Here is a 23,256-nt window from a genome sequence, read left to right on the forward strand (position 1 = left end):
GGCTATTTCTTACTGTTTTGGCAGTGTTAGTAAGGAAAGGTAATAATCTTTGATATTGTTAAGCCTTGATAAATTGCTGTTAGAGCCACTGTTGATTTTGTCGTTTCCTGTGTTCTGTTAATATTTCCAAAGAAAGTTAAAGTGTGGCACTCAAATACACTTAAAGTTTTTTTACTTTTATCTTTTTTGATTAAGGAGGGCACATGTTGTGATGAGCACTGGGTGTTGTATGCAACTACTGAATCACTGAATACTACATCAAATCTAATGATGTACTGTATAGTGGCTAACTGAACATAATAAAAAAGAAGTATGTACTTAACAGTTTAATTGACTTGCATTAAAATAAAGTCGTAATTCTCAATACATTTAGCCTTTTTCACATAATTTTGTCATTAATGTTGCAGAAATCATATGGACAGTGTAATTTTCAGTTTTCTTTTTAATAGTTGCTTCTTTAGCTTTCTTTTTTGTGTAACAGTCCGTGCTTTTACTAAGTTTTGCTTAACTGGTAGTTTGTGGAAATAAGTTAATGTACAGTGATCACATTCTTAGTTTAAAAATGTGATGGCTCTACTCTTGGCTAGATATGATTGTGATTGGGACAAGTTAATTTAAAATCAAGCAATGGGTTAAGTAAGCTTATTAATGTAGAGAAACCATGTTTAGAAATAAGCATTTTTTGAGAGACTTGGGGTTCAGTACAGTATGTTTGGTAGTGTTTAAAAAAATTTACAAGTTTCATGCAGTAGGACTTCTAAGTTTTTCAAAAACTTAAGTTACTCTCAATTGGAAAATTGATATCCAGGAAGGACTATGCATATCTACTCTTTATTCAGAAGGTTTTATCCAAATTGTTACTGGTCTGGTATGTCTGTTTTGGGCACTATGTTTCTTTCATTAAGGTTTTGTCTTTTAGGTGTTGTTTTTATGATCTCTTGCGTATCCTTTACTGTTTTTTTTTCTTTATAGTCCTAATACATTTTTTACTGTGAAAGACTAAATGTCTTCATAGTTTGGGTCAAGATTACTTCAAAAGAGAGGGGAGAATGTCATTCAGTGTTTATCTCTTGGGTGTAATGTACCTGTGATAATAACTGTGTTGATTCATTACCCTAGCCATATTGCTTTAAATTTGGACAGATCTAGGTATTGAATGACAGAGTTAATTTGTGGTATTAAGCTATTCTTTCTTTTCAAGGTGGTATCACCAATGTGATAGTCTAAGATTTTTCACTTGGTGGTTATTAAGATTTAATGTTATATATAATTGATATTCATAGGGTGAAGAACCTGATGAAGATGATGCATATCAGGTATTGTCAACATTGAAGAGAATCACTGCTTTTCATAAGTAAGTCGAATTTTAATGTTCTGATTTCTTAAAACTGTAGCAAAATCAAAACCAACTTGCATGTTTTAGTGTTATAATATCAGTTCTGCTAGATTTCCTTTTTTTTTTGAATAATTTTTTTAAAAGATTTTATTTATTTGTTTGTCAGAGAGAGAGAGTACAAGCAGGAGGAGCAGCAGGCAAAGGGAGAAGCTGAGCAGGTAGCCCAATGCAGGGTTCTATCCTAGGATGCTGGGATCACGACCTGAACTGAAGGCAGATTCTTTTTTTTTTTTTTTTAAAGATTTTATTTATTTATTTGAGAGAGAGACAGTGAGGGAGAGCATGAGCAAGGAGAAGGTCAGAGGGAGAAGCAGACTCCCCATGGAGCTGGGAGCCTGATGCGGGACTCGATCCCAGGACTCCGGGATCATGACCTGAGCCGAAGGCAGTCGTCCAACCAACTGAGCCACCCAGGCGTCCCTGAAGGCAGATTCTTAACCAACTGAGCCACCCAGGCGTCCCAGTTCTGCTAGATTTCTTGTGCTTATATATAAAAAGTAGTTGACAGAGTCATGTTTTGAAGTGAGAAATAATTGATAGACTGTCAACCAGCATACTTTTTAAAAAAATACTTTTTTTTTTGTTGTGGGTGCATGTTACAAAGTTTGCTGTATTTACTTTGACAGCATTTTGTTAACATTCAAGTCCAGAATAAAAGTGATTAAGCTTAACTTTTTAAAATATAACTTGATTCTTTTTTACAGTGCCCATGATCTTTCAAAGTGGGATTTGTTTGCTTGTAATTACAAACTGTTGAAAACCGGAATTGAAAATGGAGATATGCCTGAGCAGGTTTTTATTTATTTTCAAGTTACATATTTAACTTTGAGAATGAATACTTGGGACTTTATAGTTTTAACTGTATTCTCTTCTTTTTACAGATAGTTATTCATGCACTGCAGTGTACTCACTATGTAATCCTTTGGCAGCTTGCAAAGATAACTGAAAGCAGCTCTACAAAGGTTTGTGGTAGTCCAGTGGAGTTCTTATTACGTTAAATATCATTAACTGTTTTCAGCAAACTTTCAATGAGATCAGTTTCAGTAAAGTCTTGCTTATTTCTAAATTACTGTTTAGGCATGTGTACCATTAGAAAGTTATGTTTATAGTTTGATGTATATTCAGTGAAAGAATATTAATATGTTTCAAGGTATGATTTTAAATTTTAAAAATTTCATATTTTCAAGGTGGCATAATTTATGTATTTTCATGTTCTCAAAAGTATTGAGAACATATAGAAATAATTATGACCAAGAGCTTTTGAAACAAGCTTACAGCTATTGGATTATATAAATTGATGATAACAAGCCAGCTGCCCCTAGATCTTCTTATGCCTCAGTATTGTTTTGGGATCACATTTTTCATACGCAGGATCTTTCTCCTGATGTTCCAAATTCATTGTAAGTCACTGTTTAGTAATTGAACCAAAACAATATTGCCTTTTTCATTTGTAACTGACTGAGCCACCCTAGGTGCTCCTTATCTTTTTTTTATTTGTAAACTGTAAACTTAAAAAGATTGTACTTGCTGTACATATAGCCATAAATATTATTCAGGTACATTTTTATAGATACTATGTAATATCTTGGAGATGAGAATTCGTTGTTCATAGCTTTTTTCCTCAAAAACGATAGTCTTGATACTAAGTTTCTTTTGTGTAAAATCACAGAATAATTTTAAATGCTTAGAATTTCTGTGAGCTTTTAAAGAGCAAGAAATGAATATTTTCCCCTTTGAAAAGCAATTCAGTATTGTTAGTGTATTTTTTGTCAGACAGCTAAGAAATTCATTTAACTCAATATCAAGCTTATAGCAGGAACAACAACCAAATACGATTACTCATCTGAGTCAAAAGCATTGAATTAAAAACTAAAGTGGGAAAAGATTATATTTTGAGTAGAGGGGAAAGGGTAAAAATGAATGATACTAAATACAAAATCACTCTGAAGCTTGGTTAAGTTTTCTTTACCAAATCAATCAAGTTAAACCTGTTTTTAGGAAAAGATTTTATCTTTTTTTAAAGATTTATTTATTTATTTATTTGACAGAGATCACAAGTAGGCAGAGAGGCAGGCGGAGAGAGAGAGAGAGGAGGAAGCGGGCTCCCCGCTGAGCAGAGAGCCTGATGCGGGGCTCGATCCCAGGACCCTGGGATCATGACCAGAGCCAAAGGCAGAGGCTTTAACCCACTGAGCCACCCAGGCTCAGATTTTATCATTTTAATATAAGTTTACAAGACATTAAAATTTGTTTAAATTGGAGTAATACTACAAAACTGATTTTTTCCATCTCTTTAAAAAGTACAACTGAAAGATGCTGTCTTTTTTATTAATTAATTTCTTCTGTTCATCAGTTGGCTACCCTTCAAATTACAAAACAAGGATGGAGCATTAATCTTTACTCTCTAAGCATTCTGAGGTAGTAGATTCGTTAAAAGATAGCCATATACAGTCATACAGGTTTTCTCATTTTAAAGGACCCAGACCACTTTGGATATTATGCACTAATATACCTGTTACTTTTAAGGCTGTAGTTTGTTGCTATTTTTTTTTTTTTAAAAAAAAAGGTCTAATTTTTTTCTTTCTTATAAATAATAAAGAAGAATTTAATGTATAAGTGGAGTAAATATAAATATATCATAATATTTTATGTAATTTGAAGTATGTTAAGTACTAAATGAGGTTTTTATACAATTGTTCATGTTACATTTTTTTTAATTTAATTTTTTTTATTCATGTTAAATTTTTTAAGGAGGACTTGCTACGTTTAAAGAAACAGATGAGAGTTTTCTGTCAGATATGTCAGCATTACCTGACCAACGTGAATACTACTGTTAAGGAACAGGTTAGTAATTACCGTAGGTAGCCATCTTTTGTAAGCAACCCTTAATAAATATCTGAACTAATCAGAAAATTTAAGTAATACTGAGGTTGAGCAAAGCAGAAATGTCTTATATCTGTCCATGTATATGATAGTCAAAAAAACAGATTACTAATTTCATATGGAGTTTATAGATTACCTTCATTGAAATTATTCTGTGTTATTTATGACTTGGTAAACAGGCCCATATATACAAATTAGATGTATGAAATTGCATAAGTTATTCTTGAACTTAACAAGTGCAAGTATGCCTCAGGGAGGGGAACGGGTCCACATGGTTTTGTCATCTCTGAGAATATTATCAGATAGATATTGACATTCTTGCCCATCCTGACTGTGCACGTTATTTTTGTGTTATGTGGACTTTGTCTGAAATAAAAATTTTAATCATTCCCCTGCCTTCAAAGTGTTATCTTCCTACTTCATATGCTCTCATTGTGGAAATACATTGTTAACTGCTGTCATAGGTAGTTTTCCCATCTGTAAAATGAATTCTAATCCTGGGACTGAGAGCCTATTTAGTTTTAATTCCCTAATAGAGGATTAAGCTTTTTTGTACATTTGCTTTTTTAATGCTTCTATGGAGAAGACATTTTTATAATCATAAGAAATATTAATAGTGATACAGTCAAAGTGGTTATGGTGATTTCCAGGGGTTTTTTTTGACCATTTCATTCTGTTTAACCTTTGCATATTGGGGGAGAGCCCCACCAGTCATCAGAAGTTCTATTTTCAACAGTTTGTGTTACGTTGGATACTGTTTGTTTATTTTTTTTTTAATTTTTGGGGTTACTACTCATTTTAAATTAGGGTATACTTCTTTTTTTTTCTATTTTATTTTATTTCTTTTCAGTGTTCCAGCATTCATAGTTTATGCATCACACCCAATGCTCTATGCAGTATGTGCCCTCCATAATACCCACCACCAGGATCACCCCACCCCCCCCCCCCCCCCCCCCTAAACCCCTCAGTTTGTTTCTCAGAGTCCACAGTCTCTCATGGTTTGTCTCCCCCTCCAATTTCCTCCAACTCACTTCTCTGCTCCATCTCCCAATGTCCTCCATGTTACTCCTTATGCTCCACAAGTAAGTGAAACCATATGATACTTGACTCTCTCTGCTTGACTTATTTCACTCAGCATAGTCTCTTCCAGTCCCGTCCTTCTTAAAGCTACTATGAAAGCAGTTCAGATATGGTCATCCAGCTATAAAGCGATTAGTAAATTCCTTCAACCTTTGTGAGTGTCCCTTGTCTGTATTTTATTTTAAAGTATCAAAACTGATTTCAGTGAAATACATTCAGAGTTTTATAGTTAAAAATTCACATTCATTATCCAGCTGTTAATTTTATTTTTCTTCTTCCAACTCCCATTTGTCACTCCCATACCTGTATGCTTGGGCATAAATAAATTAGAAGATACTAAATGGCCAAGATCCAGTAACTGACTTCCACATTTTTCTTGCAAAAGTATGAAGTATATTCCTATAATTACTACATTGCCAAATTCTCCAGTGTTAAGTATGTAGTTTTGAATTGTAGCAATTAAAGGATTTGGAAATTTAATTTTCATCTGTATAGTTCACATGAAAGGAACAAAAATTTCCATAGACAGTAAATTCAATTTAGAGTTAAGCTCTTAGGATAGATTTTAATGAGGTATACATTGATCCAAAATTAATAACATGAAGTATTCCTCTTTGTTTTCATATGCCACCAAGATACTCAGCGTAATATTCCCTATTAAAGTGTTAACACAAATTTCTTAAGGATTATCATATGTAACCTTCTGTTTAATCTGTTTTTCAGGCCTTGGCAATTAATTATTTGGTCATGAAATACCTTGTGTGTCAGTCTTCCTAATGGCTTTCAGAAATATGTCTTGGTCAAGTCACTTGACCTGCCAGTTTACCTTTTTAGTCAATAGCACCATGCTTATCACTCTTTTTTTCTTACCACGTATGTTGCAAAAGTTTTTGTAAACTCAGATATCCTGATGGGTGTAAATGACTACTATCATAGTAAAGTGAGGAAAAACTGAAAGAAGCAAAAGCATAAAGTAAAAGAGAAAGAAGTAAATGTGGTTAGTTCCAAAAAGGTGAAAACATTATTGAGATCTGCTTTGTGCTCTCTGTTACCCGTCTTAGCAGTAATTTAAATGTAATTCCTTTAATGTAATTCGCTATTGACTTTGTGACTGCTAAATTCTGTTTTTGTAACCCGTTCCCAACAGATAATTAAAAATTTCCAGTTTCTTCTGAATACTTTTACCAGTGTTTGAATCCATTTAAAACTCCTGGCAGAGTTTTTATAAGCATCTTGAGATACAACTTTGGCTTTATGTTTATCATGATATTACTGGATTTGTCTGATGAGTACCTAAGCAGGCACATAGTTTATTGTGTTTTTTTTTTTTTCCTACTTAATCGCTACACATACTGAGAATAAGAGTGCTTAAAAAGTACCAAGGACTTTGTGATCTCTCTTCTGGGCGATAGTTGATCTCCTTGGTATGTTTTTGTCTTCATAGAGGAAAGGAATGGTACCAAGTTTATGTTATTCCCTATTTAGGGATGTATACCATGAGGTATTGTCATATAGTGGAGAGTTGGGTTTGGAGTCAAAAAACCTGAAGTTGAGTCCTGACTGCATGTTTTGGTAGTGTTAACAGATTATGTACAAGTCACTTAATGTTGCTGAAAATAATACTTAATGAAATTACCTTGCAGTTAGTAAAGCATGATTGCAAATACTAGAAATCATTTTTACAGAAATGTTTTTCCTCACCTTTAAAAACTTAAGAACAGGGGCGCCTGGGTGGCTCAGTGGGTTAAGCCGCTGCCTTCGGCTCAGGTCATGATCTCAGGGTCCTGGGATCGAGTCCCGCATCGGGCTCTCTGCTCAGCGGAGAACCTGCTTCCTCCTCTCTCTCTCTCTCTCTCTCTCTCTCTCTCTGCCTGCCTCTCTGCCTACTTGTGATCTCTCTCTCTGTGAAATAAATAAATAAAATCTTAAAAAAAAAAAACTTAAGAACATACTCTACACTGGTTTTTCTTGGAAGTTGGATTCTGTTTCTGTGTTAAATATATGTTACTTGTGGCAGTTGGTGAGAAACCTTGGATTATAGCACGCTGTACTTTTTTTTTTAAATAGGCCTTCACTATTCTATGTGATATTCTGATGATCTTCAGCCATCAAATTATGTCAGGAGGGCGCGACATGTTAGAGCCATTAGTTTACACCCCTGATTCTTCATTGCAGTCTGAGTTGCTCAGCTTCATTCTGGATCATGTCTTCATTGAACAGGATGATGATAACAACAGTGCAGGTAATTTTGTTGGCATCTTTTTGTTAAGTCTTTGCATCCACCATAAATTTAAGTAACAGTGATGTAAAGTGTTGTGATACTATGTGATATTTTATTCTGAAAACATGAAACACAAGTGCATGTTTCAGCACATTTATATTAATTTTTGTAATATTCTAAAAACATGGTGATGTCTCAGGGCATAGGCTTTGGAGTCAGATCTTTGCTTCTCACTAGCCCAAGCCTATTTTTCTAATTTGTAGCTACTTTACAAAACTGTCTGAATTAATTGAGGAAAGTGACTTGTGCAGTGCCTGGGCATGAAGTAGGTACGCAGTAAAATTTACTCCCTCTTCCCCTTAGTTATTGGTAATACCAGTTTTCAGGTAGTTAGAGCAGAATAAAATATTTCTTTAAGTGACATTTTTGTTGTATACTTTTGTAACACAGGTTTTCATATTTTGAGGGGGTTATTAAACTTTGTAATTTCTCAATGTTAGAAGATGTTTGAAATTGTTCTGTAAATTTCTGGGGCAGTATAGAATGTTCACAGGAAAATAATCTCACCAGTCTTCCCTAGTGGTAAGTTACTCTTTCTACCCTAATTAATACAACAGATGTCTTACTTGAATAAGAGGTCATGGAAAAAAGTGTTGGGTGGCTTCTTTCTGGGTTTGGTCTTAATTTGAAGTTATACTTGAAGGACAATATAACATCATTATAGGGACACCTGGGTGGCTCAGTCAGTTAAGCATCTGCCTTTGGGTCGGGTCATGATTCCAGGTTCCTGGGATCGAGTTCCACATTGGGCTCCTTGCTCAGCGGGGAATCTGCTTCTCCCGCTGCCTGCTGCTCCCCCTGCTTGTGCTCGCTCTGTCTGGTAAACAGACAAATAAGTAGATAAATAAAATCTTTTAAAAAAATATAACATCAGTATATGTGAATCTCCATACATACACTAACGTACCACTGCAAATCATATTCTAAATACATATAATTTTAGAAATGGCTTGTAGCTTATTTTCAATAAGAACTTGTTATTAAGTATTTAAAACTCAGCCAGAAGAGAATTGAGAAACCTAGAGTAGCAAAAACAGTTGTCAGAAGTCCGTGTACTAAAGTTTATATACTTAAAATTTTTTACCTTTTACTTGGAGTTGGTGGTTTAGTTACACTTCTGTTTTTAACATTTATTTGACATTTGTTGGTCAGGAAGTAGATGTTGTGGATATCAAAAAATGAGACAATTCCTTTTAAGAATTCAAGTGCAGGGGCTCCTGGATGGCTCAATGGGTTAAGCCTCTGTCTTCGTCTCCGATCATGATCCCAGGGTCCTGAGATCAAGCCCCGCATGGGACTCTCTGCTCAGCAGGGAGCCTATTTCCCCCTCTCTGCCTGCTTGTGATCTTTGTCTGTTAAATGAGTAGATAAAGTCTTCAAAAAAAATTCAAGTGCAAAAAATATCTAAAAAAAAAATTATAATGCGGTTTGATAAGTAATAGAAGCATGTCCACATTGTTGTCATGTAGAGGACATATTAACTGGTCTGGCAGTCAAAACATTGAAATAAGCTAGCATCTGGATTGGATCCTAAAAGACGAGTAGGAGTTTTTAAAACTTCTTGGGAAAGCCTAGCTGCATTCAAAAAATTGATACAAAATTAGTTTTCTTTTTTAATCCTTTTGTTATAGTTGGGGGACTGCCTCTGCTTCATTTATACCATAGAACTAGAATGAGAATAAGCTCGCCAATACTTCTGAATTTTCTAGGAGCTTCTTGAAATTATGCTCAGTCTTACCTTCTTGGACCTTTTTTTCCCCCCTATTTAAAAATGAAATGTATTCCAGTTTTTTTGAAAAATGTAAAATATAACATTTGTCCATATCTGTCACCAGCATTTGTCAAATTTTGTTGTTTGTTAGCAATTTTTTTAGAGGGGGAATAAAGTATAGATACAGAAGAAACCCTCAGTTGTATCCCTGTCCAATCCTATTATTTTTCCCTGGGGATAACTGCTATCCTGCATTGGTGTTATCATGCCTTTGCATTTTAATTTTACTATACCAGGAGTTTATGTATCTATTGACAATATATAGTTTATTTTCTGTTGCTAGCTCCCATATAAATGGTATTATGTTGAACATTTTATTTTGCATCTTGCTTTTTTGCATTAACATTTTTGAAATTTGTCAGTGTTGACATATGGTTATAGCTTATTCATCTTGACTGCTGGATTATTATGTAATATGAATTAACCCTACTTTATCCTTTTTTCTTATAAAAAGATTTTATTTATTTGACAGAGAGCAAGAGAGTACAAGCAGGGGAGAGGGAGAAGCAGGCTCCCTGCTCAGCAGGGAGCCTGATGTGGGGCTGGATCCTGGGACCCTGGGATCATGACCTGAGCTGAAGGCAGATGCTTAATTGACTGAGCCACCTAGGCGCCCCACTTTACCCTTTTAAAAAAAGATTTTATTTATTCATTTTAGAGAGAGCATGAGCAGAGAGGGGCAGAGGAGGAAAGTGAAAAAATCTGAAGAAGATTTTTCACTGAGTGCAGAGGCCTGGTGGGCTCAGTGGGGCTCGATTCCATGACTTTGAGACCATGACCTGAGCTGAAATCAAGAGTTGGATGCTTAACCAACTGAGCCACCCAGGCATGACTACTTTTTCCAACTTTTTCCACTTTTTCCCTGTTATATAAATAGTATACAATAAATGTTCTTAAACTTACTGGCTTGAGCACATGTGCAAATGCTTTTCTAGTGCATACCTAAGAGTGGAATTGCCAGATTATATAGTCTTTGTGCATCTTAAATTCTACCACATGTGAAAATATTCTCCTGAGTGGTTGTATTGTTTTATTCTCCCACCAGCAGGGTGAGTTTCCATTGGTTTTCATTCTCGTCTAACACCTGGTGTTGTAGACCCATGGTTATTTATTTGATTTGTTAGCCCATGTACGTTAGATGAGAATGAGAGAATGGAAGAGAATGCTTCTAGAGGCACTGATGACACAGAATAATAAAGGCAGTTGACATATATGAAAGGCCCAGTATGTTGGATACTTCTCTAACATTCTTTAATCCCCACAAGATAAAAGGTGGCTAGTTTTTGATGCGAAGTAAAAAAAACCCCAGAGTGCCTTGACTGGCTCATTCAGAAGAGCATGCAACTCTTGATTTCAGGGTCGTGAGTTCAAGCCCCATATTGGGTTGTAGAGATTAACACACACTCACACACTCACACACACACACAACACACACACCCCACCTTAAAAGAAAAAGGCGAAAAAAAATGAAAATCAGAGCTCAAAAACTGGGTAATTAATATCTGGGTAATTTAGTCTATAGGGGAGAACCTCTATATATGTGTACTTCTGAGAGTAGTACTGAACAGTGATTAGAAACAGTATTGTATAGAAATCCATTATAATCACAGAGAAAATTACAAAAAGTTTATATGTTCAGGGTAATCTTCTGAAAGAGTAAACAAGACGTTTTAGGTTTCTAAGCAAATGTCTTTGGGATTCTGGAATATGCACTTGTGATAAAACTTTTTCTTATGGTCTGTCTTAAATTCCTAGTCTCAGAATTTGGTTTTAATTTACTAGCAGTTATTGAAGATTATCAGAGGTAGAGTAAAATAAACATTTGTTTTAAAGAACATTCCTATTTTACAAATTATTTTTTTGATATTGGGAACCTTATATTGAAGACCTGACAGGGTATACCCCTACAGTTCACAAATGAGGAAGTATAAATGGCTAATAAATGCACAAAAAACTTGAATTTCACTGCTAACCAAAGAAATGTAAATCAGAATAAGGTAGCTCTTAATAAGGAATTTTGTTGATAAAGTTTGTTCAGAGGAAAATTCTTTACATAGCTTTTTGTATAAAAGGCTTCATCACAATTTTGTTTGCAATATCAAATAATCAGAAATAATCTTTTGGCAGTACTTGGAAGCTATAGTCCGGCTTCCTTGACTATAAAGTTGGAAATAAGCCTATTTCCGTGATAACTCTGAATGTCAACATCTCACATAATGGGTCAGAGCAGAAACATAAGAAGTTATCTTAAAAAGACAGAATAGTTCCTAGGTCAGACTTATTGAGTATATGTAATATATATAAAGTAAGTATGTGTCAGTGAGAGTTGGGGCTCAGGTGGGATGGGGTCATCCTTGGAAGGGATAGGAGAATTTCTGAGGTTGGCTGCCCCCAGCCCCCAGTGGCCTTAACCAGTGAACATCGAATATGCAGATCTCATTGGCAAGCGATCCTATTAGGGAGGTGGATGATTGCCTTAGGCAGGCTTAGCCTGACTTCACTAAACATCAGTTCCTCTGACTCACTCAACTGGTTCCTGTTACATGTTCAATAAGCAGCCTTATGCTTACTCTTTTGAGTTCACAAAAATTTTGTGTATTGGGATTAATAGACTGGTCATTCACTGAGATATTAGGAGTGATTATAATTGGTATTTTATTTGAATGTGTTTACTGTATTTTTCAAATTCTCCAAAATAAAAGTATTTTATAGTAAGAATTAAAAATACATATGGCTGAAGTAAAATACAGATGGCTTAATGTTTGTAACTTTTTTCCCCAGATGGTCAGCAGGAGGATGAAGCCAGTAAAATTGAAGCTCTGCACAAGAGGAGAAATTTACTTGCAGCATTTTGTAAGCTAATTGTATATACTGTGGTGGAGATGAATACTGCTGCAGATATCTTCAAGCAGTATATGAAGGTAAAGTTGGAAAATGGACAGCAACTTATTTTTTATAATGCTTAAAAGAAAATGAATGTAACACTGGCTTTTATTTCTGATTGCCTTTGAATTTTTTAAATAGTAAATTACTTTTCTAGCATAAAATAAATTTCTTTTAAAATTTAACATTTTTTATAATATTACTTCGTATTTCTAGTCTTCCATTAATGGACATTTTGAGTTTATTGAGTTCACTTCATTTAGAATATTGGGAATATTTTGGGTTAAGTATCACTGTTAGAATTTATCTTTGTGGTGTAGTTTAAGACAATAGGATGATGTTCCTCCTCTGCTTGATGTAGCATAAAAAGGGTATTGTTCTAGGATTCAGGAGACCTAGCCGCTATAGTTTTGGCTTGGTTACTATGTAGCTCCTGACCTTGAGTAATTCAGTACCTGTTGGGTCCTGCCTTTCTTCATCTGTTCCACTGTGATAACTAAGATTCCTTTAGGCTTTGAAAATCTGATTTGATTCACTGTGTGTTATTCACAGTCTTCATAAGTACCTGTGAGATTCTCTAATATTTAAGTGGTAGTAGAAAAGATATTACTAATTATACTAATGAAATATAACTAAATATGATAAGATAGATTTTACTTGAGAAAGGATTAAAGAAAAACTAATTATGAATATAAACTTTTTTAAGTCTTTGCTGTCACCAGATAAATATGTAATAAATTTGTCAAAAACCCAATTAATGAATTCTCTCTGAAATATTTTGCCACATGATAGAACTCTAACACCATCATAAATTACTTTGGGACTTAAGTTATTTGGCATTACCATTTTTAGATTTTTAAGAAAAAAACTAAGGTTTGTGAAGTTGTTTTTGCAAGTTTTAAACTTTCTAGGCTTGCATATTATAAAGTCAATTTTTAAAAAAATTTATTTGACAGAAATCACAAGTAGTCAGAGAGGCAGGCAGAGAGGAGGAAGCAGGCTCCGTGCTGAGCAGAGAGCCCAATGCGGGACTTGATCCCAGGACCCTGGGATCATGACCTGAGCCAAAGGCAGAGGCTTCAACCCGCTGAGCCACCCAGGCGCCCCTATAAAGTCAATTTTATTAGCCTTAAGGGCATGGTTATCCTGTTATCTCTGAGAGTTGTTATGTATTCATTTTGAAACAAGGTCTTAGATTATAATGTGACAACAACATAAATGTCGACACACAGTGAGTTTTCTTTTAAGTATTAACAGGCTGTTAGTTTCTTTCTTTCTTCTTCTTCTTCTTCTTTTTTTTTTTTTTGACAGAGAGAGAGAGAGAGAGAGAGACACGTCGAGAGAGGGAACACAAGCAGTGGGAGCGGGAGCGGGAGAGGGACAAGCAGGCTTCCTGCTGAGCAGGGAGCCTGATGCGGGGCTTGATCCCAGGACCCTGGGATCATGACTCAAGCCGAAGGCAGTCACTTAATGACTGAGCCACCCAGGGGCCCCCAGGCTTTTAGTTTCTATAATCCAAATTAACAAAGTTGGAAATGGCACATGATCTACATGCCAGTTAACAATGAAAAAGTTATAAAAGTAACTGATTATATTCATTGTCTTAGTAGTTCACAAAGAGCAGAAGAACTTTATGTCCTTTTTGTTACTTTTGAAAGCGTGTAGAGCCTGATTATTGTTTTACTCCACACCTCCTTAAAACCGGTCTGGAGCTTAAGGTGATTGTCTATTTTGGAATTTATTGGTGTTAGGGATTAATATGCTTAGAAATTATCTTCAAGTTTCAGAAACATTCTTTTCTCTGTTTGAATGCATAATTTTAGCCAAGTACGAATTTTGTAATATATACTACTCACAAGACTAACATAAAACTAGTCTTATTGTCCAGGAGTTTTAAGAAATAAAGCTCTAATTTGTACAAATTTCTTTTCTAGTATTATAATGACTATGGAGATATCATCAAAGAAACAATGAGTAAAACAAGGCAAATAGACAAAATTCAGTGTGCAAAGACCCTCATTCTCAGTTTGCAGCAGGTAAGATATGAAGAGTATCAACTTTAGGCAAACGTAATTAATACCTAATACTTTTCAAGATAACAAGTAGGAAACTGGGCAAAGGATGCAATAGACAGTTCATAAAAATAGAAATGTAAGATTTTCAATGTCAGTAGTAGACACTGTAAGCGAGATCATTTTTTGCTTTCAGACTGGTAAGATTAGCAAAACGTAACCATTATCTAATGTTTGGGGGGAAATAGTACTGTCAGCACTATGTGTTGATATAACCTTGGTAGGCAGTTTGGCAGTATATGTTAAAATTTATAATGTGTTTGCCATTTGTGGCAGCAGTTCTACTTTTAAAATTTTATCCAAGGAGGTAATAGGACAAGTTTCCAAAAAGGGGTATACCATATTACACATGGCAACAGTGTTTATAATAGCAAGAAATTAGAAACATTTGTCCATCAAGAGGATATTAGATGAATGTGTTTTGTTGTATATCTCTGCATTGGTTATTGTTTAGCACCTAAAATTAGTATAGATTTGTATTCACTAATATGTAAAGATCACAACACATAGTTTGAGAATAAAATTTAAAAGATTATAGTATAGCATCCCTATAAAATTGTACTTATCTGTATATCTATCTGGAAAAATAATCACCAAAATTTTAGCTGCGGCTAACTTACTCTGGTAGGGTTCAAGTGAATTTTACTTTTTTTCATTTTCATATTTATTTTAATGACCATTTATCAATCTTAATAATCAAACTGCAATACTCATTTTCATTTTGACAGTGGTGAGGTAGGTTTAGTTGCATAAAAATCATATGCTTAATATACTTCTGTCTTTGGAGACCAAATGCATGCAGAATATAACCTTAACCTATTTCAATGTCATAAGTTTTCTTGTTTTTAAGAAATCTAGGTGTTAAATCTCTAAGTTCCGTTTGCATATTTAGATATTCCTAATTAAAGTTAATAAAATTTAAAAGGTTTTGAAAGGTAACATTTAAGTCTTTTCCTATAAAATAATAGCCTTTTGCTGTAGAACATTTAGAAAATACAGGAACTAGAAAAAAATACAACTTATTCTTGTTTTTCACTTAACAAATACATTTTTAGTTTTTAATAGCTTTCTTAGTCTTTTTTTTTTTAAGATTTTATTTATTTATTTGACAGACAGAGATCACAAGTAGGCAGAGAGAGAGGAAGGGAAGCAGGCTCCCTGCTGAGCAGAGAGCCCGATGCGGGACTCAATCCCAGGACCTTAGATCACGACCCAAGCCGAAGGCAGCGGCTTAACCCACTGAGCCACCCAGGCGCCCTTTCTTAGTCTTTTTTATGCCTATATGAAGTCTTAAGTTTTATAAAAACTAAACTATATTGGGCATGCTATTTTGCAAGCCTGAATTATTCATGTTATAAAACCATACTGCCTTCATGCCATTAAATACTTCCTGAGCATTTTTAATGACTAGTATAGTATTACATTTTATAGAGGGACCATGATTTAACCAAGATCTCTTGTTCAATGTTGAGGTCTTTTACCATCCTTGCCATTACAGATAACACTAAAACATTTTTGTACCTATGTATCATGCACAAATATTATTATAATTTCTTTGAGTAAAGGCCAATAATTAGAATTGCTTAGTCAAAGGACATTAGAATTTTACAGCTTTCAGTACAGATTCCCCCGTAGAAAGGTTATCTCAGTTTTTGTTTCAGGTCAGAGTGCCCATTGTGTAATATTCTTAGCAGTAGTAGCCATTGTCTGTTAAAAACCTTGGCCCTTTGGTAGTTGAAAAATTCTATTTTGTTGCGCTTATTTATGATAGAAGTTCTTGATGTGAAAATGCATTATGTAAACGTAGAGTAACAGCATAGTTGCCTAATAATTGGATGGGTTTCCTTTTCCTTTATATTTTTATATGCTGTTTTAAGATCCAGTTAACACCAGCAGAACAGAGTTGTGCCATAACCTTAAGAGTGTCTAATGTCCGTAACTACCTCTGGTCTGAATATATAAAGGACTGTGTTTTTGTTCATTTGTATCATGGGATTTTTAAAAATCCATGTTTTAGAATAAAATGAAATGCCTCATTTATGAGCATCTGCTATATTTTAAAGTAGAGAACATGGGATCTTAAAAGATGTTAGTAATCTGTAATTATAACAAAACTTCTTTAACATGCTTTCTTTTTTTCCAAATAGCTTTTTAATGAAATGATACAAGAAAACGGCTATAATTTTGATAGATCATCCTCAACATTTAGCGGCATAAAAGAGCTTGCTCGACGTTTTGCATTAACTTTTGGACTCGATCAATTGAAAACAAGAGAGGCCATTGCTATGCTACACAAGTAATCTCCAAATATTTTATTCAGCTCTCCTGTTTTTTAATCATGAAATTTTTTTGTATTTACTTCTTTTGTTTAGAATAACCAAACTCAATTGATGCGTTATTTTTTTTCAAATCTGTAGCATATATCCTTTCTTGAGAACCAGTAATAATGCTATCTCCATTAACATATGTGTTGGGACTAAAACTTCTTTTATAGAAAGTCTTTGCTTTAATTAAAGCATTACAAAATCTTAATAAATTATGTGAAGAAAAACACATATTCATTAGGTATTATAAAATCTCTTTTAACAGCTTTTATTATAATCTCACTGCTAGGTAGAGAAATTTTTGAGACTTGATGCAGTTTTTCTCTTTCTGGTTCTGTTTTCTATTTTATAGTGACCTTTTCCCATGTTTTGAGCCACAGCCACCTTTCTGTCTACATATATTCTTTGCCTTATCAATACTGGAAATGATCTGATTTTATTTGGGGCATGTAATTTACTGATAATCATACTTTCACATAATGAGCATATTTTAGAGTTTTAACATAACCAACACACAGATAGATAATTTCTTAATTCTGGATGAAGAGCTTAGCCTCTGAGCAAACCAATTTTATGAAAGGTCTCTTGTTTAATTTGTGTCTCTTTTACGCCTGACTTATTTTTTTAAAGATTTTATTTATTTATTTATCAGAGAAAGAGAAAGAAGCAGTCTTCCTGCTGAGCAAGGAGCCCAGTGTGGGACTCATCCCAGGACCCTGGGATCATGATCTGAGCCAAAGGCAGACGCTTAACCAGCTGAGCCACCCAGGCATCCCATACTCCTTACTTAATTATAAAAGTGTTAATTGTCTCCCTATAGATGTTTTTCTGGTCTTTAAGTTAGTTCCATACCTACCCCAACTTCAGTTTAGTCTCCTTGCACTTTGCTCTGAAAGTCTCAAATTCCTTTTTATGCCTCTTAATACATTGGATGATAATAGGTAATATTTAAGGACCACACATGTAGTGATTAGTGATTATTTTGGGAAGGTAATATTTGTTTTCTTCATGTCGTAACCTTCCTTCTTTCCAGTTTCATCTGGATTTTTTTTTTTTTTACACAGTTACATTTTCAGTATAGTATAAGAATATAATATTGGGTTGTTGTCTTGATTAGAGGTATTTATTATTAAGTAAATATAGTTAAAATAGGCCCTGAGTGAAGTTTAAGTTTTAAATTTATTCTTACTTGGGTCACTACAAATAGTTTTTAATAATTATTTTTAAGTTAGTTTTCCTTTTATGTCTTGAAAAATATAGAAAATGTATTGATCATTACATGAAAGAATTTGGGCTATTTTCTCTGAGAAGAGAACCAAGGAAGGAAAGTAGATACACCAAGCCACATTCAGAGTAAAGGCTTCTGTGTGAATGTGTGTACCTCTGTGTGTTTTTGTTTTGTTTTAAAGTAATAGTGACATAAAATGTAAATATATTTGCTCATTCTCACACTATAGCCTCCTTATTTTCTTTATTCCTCAGATTAAATACATAGCAGAGGAAATATCTTAGTAGTGGAATAAAACTGTAGAGAGAAATTTCCTAAGTTACCAAATTTGTATTGTAGTCTTTTTAATGTTTGTCTCTTTGTTACTGTTGCAGAGATGGCATAGAATTTGCTTTTAAAGAGCCTAACCCACAAGGAGAGAGCCATCCACCTTTAAATTTGGCATTTCTTGATATTTTGAGTGAATTTTCTTCTAAACTACTCCGACAAGACAAAAGAACGGTGTATGTATTTGCTAAAAATAATTGTGTTTAATTTTGTTTTGAAATTCTTAAAGATGAATTGTTATACTTGGTTTTTCTCCTTTTTGCGCGCACACACAGATTAGAATTCAGGATTACATTAATGCACAAAAAATTTATGCCTCAGAAAATTTATGATTTAAGGATTATAACTATATCTTATGCATAATGCTCCTTTTTAATTCTGTGTGTTCCCCTCACAGTGTAGTTGTGGCTTTAGAGGTGTAACTTGAATGCTTTATGTATCCTTATCTGCATTCTTTACTTAGTCTAACAAAGGAGGGAACCTTTAACAGACAGTAATATTGGTAATTCATCCAGGAGCATCTTAGTCTATGTGCTGAGCTGTGAGTGCCCTGAAGAGTAGGTTTCCTTTTTATCTTTTTTGCTTTAACTACTAGTCTTATCCTCAGCAGACCAGTTAGAATACTTTTCTAGTGTAGTATCTTAAAATGGTGACTTACGTTCTAAGAGAACCCAACTAGTGGAATTAAACTCAAAATTCACTCCCCTGTTTGAGGTATAAAAGGGCAGGAGAATATGAATAACTCCTAGTATATGTACCGCTTCTGAAAGTCTACCAATATTTTGCATTTAAAGACTGTATACATTTTACATGAAATTCTGAATCAGACAAAACTAATCTCTGGTGATAGAAATTACAATAGTGGATACTTTAAGTTTGGGGATATTGAATGGGAAAAGGAACATAAGGTGCTTTGTAGGAATATTCTTTATTTTGATAGGTGTGTGGATTACATTACTGCGTTTCTTTGCAAAATGACCCAACCGTACTCTTAATGTTCTGTGCATTTTATGCATTTTATTATATATAAATTTATCCCAATTAAGAATTAATGTTAACACTTTTAATCAGAAAAAATATAAATTAAAACATTGAAAAACTATTTCTCACCTAGCAGATTAGCAAAAGTTAAGGCATCTTGATCGTCTGAAGTGTTGCCAAAGATGTGAAGCAAGAAACTTTTATTTTTTTATTTTATTTTATTTTATTTATTTGACAGAGAGAGATCACAAGTAGGCAGAGAGGCAGGCAGAGAGAGAGGGGGAAGCAGGCTCCCTGCTGAGCAGAGAGCCCGATGCAGGGCTCCATCCCAGGACCCTGAGATCATGACCTGAGCTGAACGCAGAGGCTTAACCCACTGAGCCACCCAGGTGCCCCAGCAAGAAACTTTTATACATTGTTGGTGACTATAAATTTGTATAAGACCATTTTGTGGAGCTATTTGGCAATGTCTAGTAAAGTTTTAAGATTCTCCCTATCTCATGATCCGGTAATTCTGTTCATAGGTAGATACCCTAGAGGAACTCTTACATGTGAATACATGGAGAACCATAAAAGAATTTGACCATTGCATTGTTTGGATAGAGGAAAGCTCGAAACAACATCTGTTAATTAGAAAATGAGATCAATAGAGTTTTGTATAGTGGAATATCATGAGCAGTCAAAATGGTTAGGTTTTTTTCAAAGTAAATATAATTCCTTAATGTTTTTAAACACTGAGTCATTCTTCAAATTTGTGGTAGTTTCATGTCATAAGTGACTTTCATTTCTACAGTTTGATTGAATTGGCTTTGAAATAAGATACACATCCAAATTGATTATTCTGTTTTTAAAATGTTAAAAAATTTTGTCCAGCTTTGTTGTGGTATAATTGACAAATAAAATTGTAATATATTTAAAGTGTACAACATGATGATTTCACATATGTATATATTATGAGAGGATCCCCCTGATCAAGTTATTAACACATCCAAAACCTCACATACTTACTCTGGCTTTTTTTGAGAATACTTAAGCTCTCTTAGCAAATTTCAATTATGCAGTGTTATAATAATACAGCATCATCAGTTATAATCATGTTATATCCTCAGATCTTATTCATCTTTTAAAAGTTTTTCCCTAAGTTTACTGAAATATGGTTGACCTATATAACATTGTATAATTTTAAGGTGAACAACATGTTGATTTCATAGACTTACATGTTGGAAAATGATTAATACCATGACATTAGTTGATGCCACTCTTCTAAAAATGGTTAGATTTTTAAAACATAATGTTGAGTACAAAAAGCAAAGTATAAAACTGTTCTATAATGTTTATAGACAAATATATATTAAAAGTATATTATGATTTCACTCATGTGAAATTTAAGAAACAAAACAAACATAGGAGGAAACAGACAAACCAAGAAATAGACTCTTTACTATAGAGAACAAACTAATGGTTACTTGAGGGGAGGTGGGTGAGGGGATGGGTTAAATAGGTCTTAGGGAAGGCAGTTGTGATGAGCCCTGGGTGTTCTGTGGAAGTGTTGAATCCCTAAATTCTAAACCTGAAACTAATGTTACACTGTATGTTAACTAACTGGAATTTAAATCAAAAATTGAGAAAAAAATATGTTAAAAATATGAAAGTTTGTGTGGGGTTATAAGTTCAAGTTAGTGGTAGCCTTTGTGGCAGGGAAGAGGACAAATAGCATCAGAGGGAAGTAGCATTAAGGAGGGCTCCTTATCTGGAATGTTCAGTTAAGCTATGTGGTAGATACATACCTACAAATCTTTCTACCAGTGAGTGTATTTTGGCTCAAGCTCCATATCTTGTCACAGATTGGTAACAGTTTTTAGACTGACAGCCAGTTTAAAGTCCACACTTTGAGGAGTACTGTACTACTGTGTGTAGCTGAAATAAAATTAAGAAATACTGAGCTAACACCAAGTAATATCTTTGTAAGTAATTCCTCTTATCCTTTCTCTTTAATGGTGTTCAAAGCTGGTGCTTTTGAATTGATTAGAATTAGTCATAATTAAGACAACAGATAACTTGGGTTGCACTTTTTTTTTTAAAGATTTTATTTATTTGTCAGAGAGAGAGAGAGAGAGCGTGGGCGAGCACAGGCAGACAGAGCGGCAGGCAGAGGCAGAGGGAGAAGCAGGCTTCCCGCCAAGCTAGGAGCCCGATGTGGGACTCGATCCCAGGACACTGGGATCATGACCTGAGCCAAAGGCAGCTGCTTAACCAACTGAGCCACCCAGGCGTCCCTGGGTTGCACTTTTTATAGTTAGTTGACAAAAATTGTGTTCATGTATTTGAAGCATAATTTAGACAGAAAAGCACTGAACTCTTAGTGTTAGAAGCCTGGGATTTGAATCATGGTTATATTGCTTTCTCATTCTTATCTTTTGCTTCCTCATCTGTCAAACAAGGAAAATGTCTCTCTCACAGGATTGTAAGAATATTAAGTTAAAGATCCATGAGAAAAAGGACTAAGAATAAAGTTAAAGGTCCCAAGAGAAAAATAACTAACACATAAGTAATCACACAAATGTTGGTTGAATTTTGATTGCTATATTACATGTAACCCATAGAATCCTTGTGATACTTGCATCCAAGGGCCAATATGTGACTTCCATCAGGCTGAAACTTTTTTTGCAGATAGAGGCCATATCTTAACTCATTTTTGTACCAATCCCCAGTGCCAGGGACATAGTGACATGGTGGATGCTTGACAAATACTAAGCTGAAATGCTCTGGATTATTTCTTTTTTATTTATTTTATTTTATTTTTTTATTTTTTTTAAAGATTTTATTTATTTATTTGTCAGAGAGAGAGAGAGCGAGCACAGGCAGACAGAGTGGCAGGCAGAGGCAGAGGGAGAAGCAGGTTCCCCACAGAACAAGGAGCCCGATGTGGGACTCGATCCCAGGACGCTGGGATCATGACCTGAGCCGAAGGCAGCTGCTTAACCAACTGAGCCACCCAGGCGTCCCCTGGATTATTTCATTTAATGAAGACTCTTGACAGCTACAGAAGTGCTCGTCAGTGTACTAGTGAAGCTGAGTTTGAATTGTGAAGTAATGTGCCCATACTTACACAGCTAGGGGTTGGTGGAATTGATACTAGAACCCAAATTGCATGATTTTAAATCAGTCTTCTTTCCAGAAATGTGACTTGGGTTTGTTTTTCTATCAGAAGACCTGTAAAATTAAGATAGAACAGAGACATATTAGGAAAAAAAAACGTTAACAGCCTTCATTTGTTACTATATGCTTTGAGGAAATGTTTGTTTTGTTTCATTCTAATTTACTTTTTGTTTAATTCTAATAAAATCATTGTATGTTCCATATGGCATGTGAACATTAAGATCATTAGGAGGAATAAATAAAAAGGAGGAAAGAGAGCTGTGGCAGTTTTATTTATCAAAAGTTTCTACTTCTTTTTAAGGTATGTTTACTTGGAAAAGTTCATGACCTTTCAGATGTCACTCCGAAGAGAAGATGTGTGGCTTCCTCTGATGTCTTACCGAAATTCTTTGCTAGCTGGTGGTGATGATGATACCATGTCAGTCATTAGTGGAATCAGCAGTCGGGGGTCAACTGTGCGGAGTAAAAAGTCAAAACCATCTACAGGAAAACGGAAAGTAGTTGAAGGCATGCAACTTGCACTCAGTAAGAACATGGTTCATTTCTCTTTATACTTACCCCTTACATTTACTAACTGAATTGTCAGTAAGTTCACATTTGAGATATGTGTTGTTATATAATATCTTGCACAGTGTGTCCAGTTATGTGTAAGTTTGTGTTTTAAGCATTTTATATACATAAACCCAGTTCTCATAACTCTTTAGGTATGTCCTTATTTTTCAGATAAGAAAACCAGCACAAAGAGGTTAAGTAACTTACATAAGATCACACAGCTATTCAGTGGCTAGGCAGTCTCACTCTGGAACCTCTGCTTTTTAATTAGTATGTAACTACTCTACACCCGTATAAGGACATACCTAAAGAGTTATGT

At 34.5% G+C, this 23,256-nt stretch overlaps 1 protein-coding gene across 3 annotated transcripts in view; it reads left to right on the forward strand.

Moving 5' to 3' along the window:
• Nucleotides 1-23,256, forward strand: part of LOC111157208 (stromal antigen 2) — a 143,749-nt gene that overhangs the window by 106,274 nt on the left and 14,219 nt on the right. For all 3 annotated transcript variants that reach the window (XM_022518498.1, XM_022518500.1, XM_022518499.1), the window contains exons 20-29: nt 1,284-1,354; nt 2,101-2,188; nt 2,278-2,358; nt 4,148-4,240; nt 7,427-7,601; nt 12,193-12,332; nt 14,229-14,330; nt 16,514-16,662; nt 18,293-18,421; nt 22,687-22,910. In XM_022518498.1, coding sequence (XP_022374206.1) covers nt 1,284-1,354; nt 2,101-2,188; nt 2,278-2,358; nt 4,148-4,240; nt 7,427-7,601; nt 12,193-12,332; nt 14,229-14,330; nt 16,514-16,662; nt 18,293-18,421; nt 22,687-22,910 — 1,252 coding nt within the window. The remainder of the gene's footprint in view (nt 1-1,283; nt 1,355-2,100; nt 2,189-2,277; nt 2,359-4,147; nt 4,241-7,426; nt 7,602-12,192; nt 12,333-14,228; nt 14,331-16,513; nt 16,663-18,292; nt 18,422-22,686; nt 22,911-23,256) is intronic.

This window comes from Enhydra lutris, unplaced genomic scaffold, assembly GCF_002288905.1.
Source record: "Enhydra lutris kenyoni isolate GAN:26980312 unplaced genomic scaffold, ASM228890v2 scaffoldscaffold53, whole genome shotgun sequence".
Classification (NCBI taxonomy): Eukaryota; Metazoa; Chordata; class Mammalia; order Carnivora; family Mustelidae; genus Enhydra; species Enhydra lutris.